The sequence below is a fragment of the Suricata suricatta genome, chromosome 11 (assembly GCF_006229205.1).
Source record: "Suricata suricatta isolate VVHF042 chromosome 11, meerkat_22Aug2017_6uvM2_HiC, whole genome shotgun sequence".
Taxonomy (NCBI): Eukaryota; Metazoa; Chordata; class Mammalia; order Carnivora; family Herpestidae; genus Suricata; species Suricata suricatta.
This window is the reverse complement of record NC_043710.1, coordinates 50,415,012-50,427,379: the sequence shown is the minus strand read 5'-3', so window position 1 is coordinate 50,427,379 and position 12,368 is coordinate 50,415,012. Positions and strand designations below refer to the sequence as shown.

At 48.6% G+C, this 12,368-nt stretch overlaps 1 protein-coding gene across 1 annotated transcript; it reads left to right on the top strand.

Moving 5' to 3' along the window:
• Nucleotides 1-6: 6 nt before the first annotated feature.
• CCKBR (cholecystokinin B receptor) lies at nucleotides 7-11,068 on the top strand. The gene is made up of 5 exons (XM_029956925.1): nucleotides 7-214; nucleotides 8,644-8,895; nucleotides 9,038-9,287; nucleotides 9,566-9,738; nucleotides 9,924-11,068. The coding sequence occupies exons 1-5, from the start codon at nucleotides 73-75 to the stop codon at nucleotides 10,460-10,462; spliced, it is 1,356 nt and encodes a 451-aa protein (XP_029812785.1). The 5' UTR covers nucleotides 7-72; the 3' UTR covers nucleotides 10,463-11,068.
• Nucleotides 11,069-12,368: the final 1,300 nt, after the last annotated feature.

Genomic DNA, 12,368 nt, shown 5'->3' with positions numbered 1-12,368 from the left:
GGCGCGAGCAGGTGGAGCCGCAGCGGGAGCCCGCCGGGCCGAGCTTGGGGAGGCGGCGGCTGGGCCGGGGCCATGGAGCTGAACCGGAGCGCGCAGGGGTCCGGACCCGGGCCGGGGGCTTCCCTTTGCCGGCCCGCGGGGGCCCTCCTCAACAGCAGCGGTGCGGGCAACCTCAGCTGCGAGCCCCCTCGCATCCGCGGAGCCGGGACACGAGGTGGGTGCCTCCCTAAGCCCCCTCCACCAGCTCCTTCTCGCTGCACCCCACACTGATAGAGGCCCCCACTGCCTCCTCAACGCCTACACCTTCCCCTCATAGTACTCCCTCAGTCCCTAAACAGCTCCCCCACACTTCTGCCCCCTCCCTCCCCTCACCCCCCGCGCCGCCTCATAGAAACTCAATCACAGCTTCACACCACCTGATCAGAGCCCCTTCACACCCTGGTCTCCTGGTCGCACCCAAGGCCACTGGTCATCCCCACACACAGCCCCCTGCCCACCACAGAACACCCTCCTAAACACAGACGGTCAGGAAGCAAGGACCTCCTCTTGCCTATCCTTCCAGGTCTCTTCCTTTTAAATCCAGTTCACAGAGCCACAACGGGGAAGGCAAGAAAGAAAAGAAGGCAAGACTGAAAAAGAAGAGGGCTGGTTGAGGGAGGGAGCACGAGGGAAGGCTTGATGGGAAGTTAGAGCTATATAATCTCCTGTGTCCTCCACCCTACCCCTAGCCTTCCCAAAAGAGGTCCTCAAGCCTGAATTAGCCCGGACATTGGGGACTACACCCTAGAGCTGCCAGTCTCCATTGCACTCCTCCTCAAATCCTCCTACCTACCAAGGTGGAATTCTAATCAAAGCTCTGTCCCCTCTCTCTTTCTGTCTCCAAGTCCCTTCCAAGCACCCCTCCAACCTGCCTTTCCTTAGGTTTCATCCTCCTAGAGCCTGGCTGCCCCCTTCATCTCCTCTCTCTTGTGTCACCATCTCCCCCCACCCCCACTGCTTCCACTCACTCAGTCCCCAGTATGACTTTCACTCCTCCCACGGGCCAACAAGCAGCATTTTCTCCATAACTCAGCTCATGATATGTTTTCCCTTCCTGCACCTTTTATTTCCTTAAATGTCTCCTGGACACCTGCTATTGTCACTGGGCTACTGGGGACACAGGGATGAAACAGACCCAGTCTGGACCCTCATCGGTCCATAGTCAAGTGCAGAGGGAAGAGAAACCAGTTGGAAAATCACAGTCACTCTGAGAAGTCCCAGGAGAGGGTCTCAATTGTGGGCATCCAAAGGAGATGGAACCCAAGAACTTCATAGACAGGGAACCCGGGAGTTGAAGTTCAGTAGGCAGAAAGGGAAGGAGGGGGAAAGCAGTGCTGAGCAGAAGGAAATTATTCCATGTTCAAGAAGGGAAAATGGAAATAAATTTTAATTCGAGTATTTACTCCACAAAATAATGTATGCTTTCTCAGACAAGTTGTTACATACTCTCACTTAGATTGCTTCATTCCACAAATATTTATTGAACCAGAGGAAAAAAACGAACAGAGTTCCTATTTCATGGAGCTCACGGTTTGGTGGAAGAGACAGACAAGTAAGCAGGGAATTGCAACACAAAGTGGGATGTGCCTTAGGTAAGGCTGTGGGAACACAGAAGAGGAGCCCTAGCCTAGCCTAGCCTTGCTGATCAAAGTGGGGCTCCTGAGAAGGTAACTGAAGAAAAATTTAAAAAGATGAGGGAAAGCCAGACACATGAAGGGGCCAGAAAGGCAAAAAGCATTCTAAGCAGAGGAACAATATACGTAAACACCCAAAGTTGAAATCCATGATACTTTCATTCAGTGTGTCAGTTTCTGAGTGCCTGAAACATACACCATAAGAAAGGAAAAATGCACACTCAGGATGAACACCAATCTAGCAAGTTTACGAAGAGCCTCGTGGATCTGGCTAAGGAATGTGGATTCTTATCTTGAGGATGATGGGAACTGCCAAAAGGCTCTGTAGTACAGCCAGGATTAGTTCTATAGTGTAGAGGGTGGATTGGAGGACAAGATATGAAACGTGGGGGGTGGGGTGGACACTTCAGAAGGCTATTCTATTACACCAATGAATGATCTGGGCTTAGACTATATTGGCAGTGGGGATGGAGAGAAGTGGGTACATTTGAGAAGCACTTCTGGGAGCGGAATCAAAAGAACTTGGTAGGGATTTATTAGAAATGGAGAGGGAGGAAGAAGTCAAGGGATGACATCTAGGTGTCTAGCTTGGACAATTAGATGGATATTGGTGCTATATCATGAGAAGGATATCAAAGGAACAGAAACAGGTTTGAAAGAGGAGACTATAATTCAATTTGGAACCCACTGAGCTTAAGTATTGTTGAGATACCTGGGTAGAAGTGGCCAGTTAGCTGTTAAATCTGGTGGTCAGGAACTTAGGGGAGAGGTGCAAGCTGGAAGTACAAACTTAGAAGGTCTTTGCCTAGAGAAGGTAATGGAAGCCATGGGAATAGATAAAATCATACAAAGATGACAGAATGAAAAAGAGTGATATTTAAAAGCTAGGCAAGGGGCGCCTGGGTAGCTCAGTCAGTTAGCCTCCGACTTTGGCTCAGGTCATGATCTCACGGTTTATGGGTTCCAGCCCCGCATCAGGCTCTGTCTCAGCCTGGAGCCTGTCTTCAGATTCTGTGTCTCCCTCTCTCTCTCTGACCCTCCCCTGCTCACGCTGTCTCTGTCTTTCTCAAAAATAAATAAAACATTTTAAAAAAATTTTAAGCTAGGCAAAAGAAGGAGTGCCTATGATGAAACCATGAGAGGGATATGAAGGCAAGGGAAAAATTTCAAGCAGGGTGAGATATGTGATGTCATATGCTGCTGATGTAAGTCAAATACGGACTGAACAGCATCCTTCAGATGCAGGAACAAGGAAGTCCTTAGAAGGAGCTGTGGGTATTAAGGCCTGACCACAGTTGTTTGAGGTTTGGGAGGGTGCATGAGGGGGTTATGAGAAGTGAACCAGGGTGTATAGATGAAACTTTCCAGAAGTTTGGTAGGGAGAGAGAGGGAACGAAAAAAATAGGGTAGTGCTAGAAATCGCATGGGGCTGGGGAGTGGTATGCAGTAGAGGTTGTCTTCGGGCATATATATGTGCGGTAGAGGTAAGAGACTCTTTACAATGTTGATGCAGGGGCGCCTGGTGGCTCAGTTGGTTAAGCGTCCATCCAACTTCAGCTCAGGTCATGATCTCATAGTCTGTGGGTTCAAGCCCTGTGTCAGGCTCTGTGCTGACAGTTCGGAGCCTGAAGCCTGCTTTGGATTTGGTGTCTCCCTCTCTCTGCCCCTCCACCACTTGCTCACTCTCTCTCTCTCTCTCTCTCTCTCTCAAATATAAATAAACATTAAAAAATAAAAATAAAAAATAAAATGTTGATGCAGAATGAACCAAGAGAGAGGAAAGGAAGGTCGAAAGTTCAGCAGAGAGCAGGGATAATCCACAGAGCAGGGGACCCTGAGAAAGCAGAACATAAAGCGATTTAGAGCACAGGTGCAAGAATTGGCCTTGCTTATCTGGATGTTGTTACCCACACAAAGTGGATGTTACCCGGGCAGTCAGAAGTTACCCACAAAGACCGTTCGCCACTCACTCAGATATGACATGTTAGCCAGGCTCACTCCAGTGTTACCAGTAGAAATGTGGATATTATCCACCTTATTCTTATATGTTATCCACATAGACCCAAGTGCTCAAGTGTTCACTCAGATGCCACCACAGAAAAACAGATATCACCCACAGTTACTTTAACATTGCCCACAGTCATTTAGATGTCGCTCATCCATCAAACACACTTGCTCTCATTTTATTGTCCACACATAGATATCGCCCATGCTCACTTAACCAACCTTTTCCATATATCACCCAGAAAGTCACAGTTGTTAGTCTCACACATTCAGATATTACCCACAAGACTCAAATATTCCTGTGTCCACTTAGGCACTGAGTCATTTTACTTCACATCTTAACATGTTAACATCTCACATCCATGCTCACCTAAATATTGCCTGCAATACTTGGATATTACTTCTGCTTACTCAGCTACTACCATCATCGCTTGGATAGTCCCCCATTCATATTCAGACCTATGACTGTGACCCATGTTTCCTGAAGATGTTATCTACAAAACGAGATGTTATCTGCAGACATACTACCTTTGCCCGGTCAAAATGTTACAACACTTACTCAGATATTATCTAAACCCACATGTAACCCACCTTCAGTCAGGCATTATCTACAGACAGGTAGCTGTTAAACCCTTCTCAGACCCTGTCCACAAAAAATTTGTATGACTCTAACCCACCTAGATATTTTCACAAAAACTAAAGTATTATCCAATGTTCACTCTGATATTACCTACACATCCTTCCATATTATTTCTGCTCCCTCAGTTAGTACCCATTGGCATTCGGATATCCCCATTTGCCCGGTTCTTACCCACAATCAGGTGGATGCTGTCCATGCTCACCACAGACACATGGGTATTGCTTTGACGTCTGTGCTCATGGGTGACCAGAGGCAACATGCCAGTGGAAGGCAGGATTTGAGGCATCCCCAGCTTCAGTGTTATTTCTTTCAAGTCCTGATTTTTGTGTTTGGCACATTATCTGCATTTTTGTGCTCATACTGGACAGAACAAATGCAGATCCTTTAGACCCCAGAAGCAGAAATGAACTCTCATAGTCTTCTGAATTCTCTGGCCCAGCATGATGATGCCCAGAGGTGGTCGAGGCACTAGAATCTATAAGGTGCCACTCCCTTTCTTCCACACCTACCTAAAGTTCCTAGTTCTCAAAGCCACTGTGATCATTCCTATTCCACCACACAAACACACATGGATATATACACATAGGCCGAAACACACTCACATATCTTCATTCCAATTGCTTCTTAGTGACTTTTGAAAAAACTATAATAGACTATTTTTACAGTAGCTTCAGGTTTACAGAAAAATTGAATGGAAAGCACAGGGAGATTCCCTCTCCCCCATACACACACAGACACACACACACAGTTTCCCCTACTATTAATATCTTGCATTAATGCAATACATTTGTTATCATTGATAAGCCAATTTTGATACATTATTAATTAAATTCCTTTGTTTACATCAGGGTTCACCCCTTGTGTTGTATATTCTATGGTTTTCTTTTTTTTAATGTTTTATTTATTTTGATACAGAGAGAGACAGAGCATGAAAGGGGGAGGGGTAGAGAGAGAAGGGGACACAGAATCAGAAGCAGGCTCCAGGCTCTGAGCTAGCTGCCAGCACAGAGCCTGACGCAGGGCTTGAACCCACGAATGTGAGATCTGACCTGAGCCGAAGTTGGACACTTAACCGACTGAGCCACCCAGGCGCCCCTTCTATGGGTTTTAAAATATTTTTTTAAAGTTTGTTTATTTTTGAAAGAGAGAGAGAGCCTGTGCATGTGCACACAAGCAGGAAAGGGGCAGAGAGAGATGGAGACAGAGAATCCCAAGCAGACTCTGCACTATCAACACAAAGCCCCATGCGGGGCTCAAATCAACAAACCATGAGATCATGACGGGGGCTGAAGTCAGACACTCAATCGACTGAGCCACCCAGGCTCCCCTATATTCTATGGGTTTTAACAAATGTATAGTAACATCTATCCACCATTAGAGTTTCATACAGAATAGTTTCAGTGCCCTAAAAACCCTGTGCTGTACCTTTTCACCCCTCCTACTCTCTCCCCACGCTCCTGGCTCTAAGCATGCTTTGAATTAATCTTTTTCACATCTCCTCACGGTTCAACAGCAAAGACTTAGAGAGACAGTAGTGGCTGAAAATAAGCTGATGACTGGGAATTCCCAGGGGAAAAAAAAACCAGCAAAGTGTTGTACAATCGCTGGGCAATTTTACTGGGACTTTGTCCCTCTAGTTGTCAGGAGTCCCCATGCAGATTAGGAACTTAATAAGAGTGGGCATTGTCTCATCTTTCTGCTCCACCAAGATCAAGGACACACATGAGACACATAAGCTTGGGTGAATGAATGAAAAATGCGCTTTTCATACTTCAGGGTGCTGTAACAACTTGCGGTGTGGTTACTGATTCAAGAACTAGTTGAAGAGAGACATCCAGAGAAGATCTAAGAAAGATGATAGAACAGAGAGATTAAGGAAAGTGAAGGGGTGGGGGCAGTTGACTAGAAGAAGACACAAAAAGTACAGGATAGAATACCAGCTCTTTTTCGGGGTTCAAGGACCTCTCTGACAGAGATCTCCCTCCCAAATGTTCTTTATTTATACACACACCTCAAATTTGCTACAAATAAGCCTTCCTTGCAGAGAGGGAGACAGGTGTCTCCAAAGAGACAGAGGCAGAGAGAAGAAGACATGCTGGAAACTTAGAAGCACAGAGGTGAAGCATGGATGGGGAAGGATAAAGCAGGTGCATTTGTGTGGAGAGTGAAAGAGATTCGTTCATAATTCACTAGCCAGTACGTGTGAACACCTCCTCTGTGCAGGACATTATGCTAAGTGCCAGGGATATGCTGAAGAATGAGCTGGGCATTGCCCCTGTCCTCATGAAGCTCATAGTCCAGTAGGGGAGACAGGGAATTAAACATAATACAGTGAGCAAAGCCACAGTGGAGTACAGAGAAGCAGAAAGAGGCACTAAGATTGAGATTTGATTGGGAGAAGGAGGCAGCATGATGAATGACAGAGAGGTGAGGGAGAAGCAGGAGGCAAAGCATTTTAGAGATCTGGAGACTCAGCTGCTATTCTGATTCAACACCTCACTTGGCTGTGTGACCTGAGAACTGATTTCACTGCTGGGTTCTGTTCAGGAATCTCTTGTAAATAGCATGCACTTGATGCCTACAACCATTTCTGAATAAGTTGGTTATCATTATGAGAACAGTTTAAATCAGAGCCTAAGACAAGAGTCAATGTATGGGGCTGCAGAAAGGGGACCTAGGGTTCTGAGCCCCTCTCTCCCCACAACCTGGAAGGCTCTGTTCCTGCCTTCTCTCCCTTCAAACTCTCCTCTCCTTCACGCTGCTGCTATGGGCTTGGGTGACTGAGTCCAGCTTAATTCAATTCACTTTTGTCTGAGTCTGCTTGGCTGTGATATAGAGGCCCAAGGATGAATCCATCCCCTAATAGAAAATGACACAAATGAATGGGGTCAGCCCTCTGTCTAGCCCAGCAACACTAGTGTCCCTCCTGTGAACTCCCACAGCACTTTGGATATCCCCCAGCTTTACTCCTTATCACACTGTGTGGCAATTATCTGTTTATGTACCCAAGTTTCCCTCTAGACTGTGAGCTCTCAGATGGCAGGGAATTTGTCATGTTCATCTCTTTGTCCCCAGCACATAACATAAAGAGAGTCCTCTGTAAATGTTTGTTGAGTGAAAATGAATGTTAGGGATAATTAAAATACAAGGCAGAAAATAAAAAGCATTCTGATAAATGTGTAAAGAACATGCATGGGTCAGAGGAAAGGGAGATTAACTACAAATGAGGCATCCAGAAAGGCCTTACAGAAGAGGGGGCAGTTAGGGAGCCTGGGTGGCTGACTGGGTGGCTCAGGCAGTTAAACGTCTGACTTTGGCTCAGGTCATGATCTCACTGCTTGTGAGTTCAATCCTCGCATGAGGCTCGGTGCTGACAGCTGAGAGCCTGGAGCCTGCCTCAGATCTGTGTCTCCCTCTCTCCCTCTCTCCCTCTCTGCCCCTCCCCTGTTCGTACTCGTCTATCTCTCTCAAATATCAATAAACATAAAAAAATATTTTAAAAAAAGAAGAGGGGGGCAGTTAATCTGAGTCTTAATGGGCAGTGGTGAATAGGAATTCACCAGATACAGAAAAGGAGTTTGTGATGGGAGGAGGGTATGAGTGGCAGTTGGTGAAAAAACATTCCAGGCTGAGAAGTCAATGCTAGCACGGGAGGAAGTCATGAAGGTGCATGATGCCTTCAAGAAAGTGAGACATCCAGTGGTTTAAGTGGGTGCATTGCAAGAGGAGGTGAGACAGGACCGTTCTCAGAGGATCTGGAAGACATGCTAAAGGGTTGCAGACAGTATAGGGTAAGCGAAGAGGGATTTTTTAGGCATAAGGACATGGCCTATGTTTCAAAAGGAGTGGGTGGTCAACAGCATCAAATGCTACAGTGCAATCAAGTAAAATAGGCTGAGAAGAGACCTTTGGATTTGGCAGTTAAAACTTAGTGACCTCAGGAAGAAGTGTCCAAATGGTGATGGGACTGTTGGGGGTGGGGATGGGAGACAGAAGGGGCACTGGACTGTAATGGACTGAGGAGTGAATGAGAAGACGCATTAATCGTTTCAAGAAGCTTGGCTGTAAGGAGAAGGGAGAATTTGAAGCAAAGCTTGAGAAGAGACAGACCTTCTCAAGGAGAGGAGGAGTTAAGCCAATTTCCCTAAGCCTCAAGGGGTTAGAAGCCTGAAGGATTCAAGTGCACCATCCACTGAGTGGGAGGAGGTGTCCCTAGGATGCAGAAGGATCTAGCTGGGTAGTGGATGTGGGGAATAAGTGGGCTTGGAGGGTCTGGCTGAGTGGGAGCCAGACTCCCAGCTGCCACCTCTTCATTTTCCTACTCAGAATTGGAGCTGGCCATTAGGATCACCCTTTACGCAGTGATCTTTCTGATGAGCGTTGGAGGAAATGTGCTCATCATCGTGGTCCTGGGACTGAGCCGCCGCCTGAGGACTGTCACCAACGCCTTCCTGCTCTCACTGGCTGTGAGCGACCTCCTGCTGGCTGTGGCTTGCATGCCCTTCACCCTCCTGCCCAATCTCATGGGCACATTCATCTTTGGCACAGTCGTCTGCAAGGCGGTTTCCTACCTCATGGGTAGGTGAGACAACCTCCTGCCCCCTCCTTACCTAAAGTCCTTGCTGGACATAGGGGTCTTTCCAAGTGGGACCTAAGTAAGTCACTGGTTGAGTATGTAGTACAAGTGTCCTAAGTGACCCCTTGCTCTTCCCTTGTTTAGGGGTATCTGTAAGTGTGTCCACACTAAGCCTCGTGGCCATCGCCCTGGAGCGATACAGTGCCATCTGCCGACCACTGCAGGCACGTGTGTGGCAGACACGGTCCCACGCAGCTCGTGTGATCATAGCCACGTGGATGCTCTCTGGACTGCTCATGGTGCCCTATCCCGTGTACACCGCCGTACAGCCAGTAGGGTCCCGAGTGCTGCAATGTGTACATCGCTGGCCCAGTGCGCGTGTTCGCCAAACCTGGTGAGGGCTCCCATTCCTGGGAATTCCCATCTCCATCTCCATCAGCTGATTACTGCCATTCCCAGAATCTTCCTCCAGCTGCTCCCTTTCCGCACCCACCACCCTGGGATTCCCATTGGCGGTCCCTTCCCAGTTCTCTAGCCCCTCCCAACAGCACCCCCAAATCCTACTTCTACCTCAGGGGCCTGGTCACCAGCCCTGGAAAGGATCCCTTCTCTTCCTCCATCTGTGATTATAGGTGGACAGATAACCGCGTGATTGGTCTGCTCTGTCTCCAGGTCGGTACTGCTGCTCCTGCTCTTGTTCTTCGTCCCGGGTGTGGTTATGGCTGTGGCCTACGGGCTCATCTCTCGCGAGCTCTACTTAGGACTTCGCTTTGACGAAGACAATGACAATGAGAACCAGAGCCGAGTCCGAAGCCAAGGAGGGCGGCGGAGCGAGGCAGGACCAGGTGGGTGACATCCAGCTATCGGAAGCACCTTGGGAAGGGGCGGGGCCTAGATTGGGTGGGGCAGAAAGGCGCCTGACTCACTGAGGCTGGAAATCAGGGTCCTGTGGGGGTTGGGCTGGAGGTTGAGAGCACTCGGCCTGCTGCTTTGACCAACGCCCCCCCCCACTTCCCCGCTCTGTACTCAGGTCCTGCCCAACCCAATGGGCGTTGCCGGCAGGAGACCGGGCTGGCTGGCGAGGACGGTGATGGCTGTTACGTGCAGCTTCCGCGCTCCCGTCAGACCCTGGAGCTGTCCGCGCTGACTGCGCCCACACCTGGGCCAGGATGTGGCACCCGGCCCTACCAGGCCAAGCTGTTGGCTAAGAAGCGTGTGGTGCGGATGCTACTGGTGATCGTTGTGCTTTTTTTCCTGTGTTGGTTGCCACTGTACAGTGCCAACACGTGGCGTGCCTTCGATAGCTCTGGTGCGCACCGCGCACTTTCAGGAGCGCCCATCTCTTTCATCCACTTGTTGAGCTACGCCTCTGCCTGTGTCAACCCCCTGGTCTACTGCTTCATGCACCGTCGCTTTCGCCAGGCCTGCCTTGAGACATGTGCCCGCTGCTGCCCCAGGCCTCCACGAGCGCGCCCCAGGCCTCTTCCAGATGAGGACCCGCCCACCCCCTCCATCGCTTCACTGTCCAGGCTGAGCTACACCACCATCAGCACGCTGGGGCCTGGCTGAGGGGTAAAGGAGGAGTGGGGGCTGCGGCGGGACACACCAATTCCTACAAGCAGGGACCCATCCAGACACATGAGAGACATAGACCCACTGACACAGGAGACTGACACCCAAAATGCATGGACTAATCCCAATGCACACACACACAAAAAGTGGCTTACCTGACACAAAAGAAACAAATCAGATCCCCACACAGGAAATAAGGCACACTCTTGATATGGGACCGAGCCTGAAACAGGGCACTGTCCTTGGACAGACTCAGACACTAGCAGTGGACTGTCAGTACATAGTGGAAACTCTAAGAGAGGCTGTCCTGCCTCTCATATACACACAGTAATGGCACTGATTCTTTAGGGAACTGGCACAGTACTGACTCTACTCCTAAGATGCTCCAGGCTGCCCCCCAGTTTTGCCTTACAGTGCCCTTCTCCTTTTCAGCACTGAAAAATACCACCCAACCTACCAACCAACCAACACCTCCCTGGCCAGCAGGCTGCCTTTTGCACTGAAAAGTCCCTTCATTCCTTTCCAGTTAGATTCTATGGCCCTGCCCCTCCTCCATCACCCAAACTCTTCAAGAAGTAATAAATGACTTGGCTTCCTCCTGCACTTCCTTTCTGGATTTTTGGGGGGGGGGGGCAGGTGAGGAGGCATGGGATTTTGTAGAATTCCCCCTATTGGGTCCCTCTTCCAAGCTCTCTCCTGTTTAATGACCCCCTGCCAAAACACCCATGATCTAAATGGGTGGCTAAATGTGGATGTGGGTATTCATTCTGTCTGGGTTGTCATCCTGACCCACCTACACACCAGTGTCATACATAGTTGCTAGGAATGGGGATGGGAGTGGAAGATGGACTATCCATGATGCATCATGATTCCTGAGCCTTCTCCTAAAGGGGTGCCATTGCTAAGGAACTATATTAATAGACACTAGTAAATTTTATTGAAATGTAAGCAGAAGCACTGTATAACAAGACTCAGTTATTTGATGTGTGTTTCAAATACCAGGGTTCAAATCATAAGTGTACAAAAATTAAAGTGTAGGATCTTTTATAATGCACTCTTCTCTGGTGTCAGAATCGGGCCAACCTTCTGCCCCGTGGAAGCACCTTTACTGGCCAGGAACAAAGCTGGGGAGAATGCTGGATCTGAGTAAGAGGAATCCCAGAGCCCAGCCTTCCTTTTGACTAGGAGAGTGATCCAGCCCCAGAGAGAGGCAGAGACAGCAACATCACCCCTCCATACACACGATGACAGGTAGGGAAGAACAGATGACTTCACCAGGGATATACATGGATAATCAGAAGTATGATATGTTGGGAGGCTTTCTTGACACTTCGTCTTGTAACAGATGGGAAAACAGAGACTCAGAATAGGAAAGAAAGCCGTTCAAGGTCATATGATAAATTAGAACAAGACAGAAATAATCCTATTGAAGTAGACACTGAGCTGGATATGGGAAAGAAGCCATACCCATCAGGAGGCAGACCCAAGTTTTGTGGGGCCTGGAGCTTATAAAACTGGGTGCCTTTTTAAAGAAAAAGAATACAAAATGACAGATACAAAATTGCTAGGACACTGACCAGGGCCTTGGAAGGCGCCTGTGCAGTGAGGAGCCCAGAGATTTAAGCCTCATTAACTTCACAACCAATACCACCTCTAACTCCACCCACTAACTAGGCTGGACAAAGGCCAAGTGGAGTGAAGGACAATGGGAAAAGAGAGTGGTCTTCTATTTACCAGTTCTGAGGCTGCTCCCATCCATCCTTTCCGCAGGGCCCTGGGCTGCAAGAGGCAGGACGCAGGAAGAAAAGGAGGGAGAAGGCGTTCCAAGCTGTCAACTACAACAGTGCTGGTTAAAAATAGAATCCCAGCTGGTCTGACTTACTGAAGGCAAGATATTGGGCCT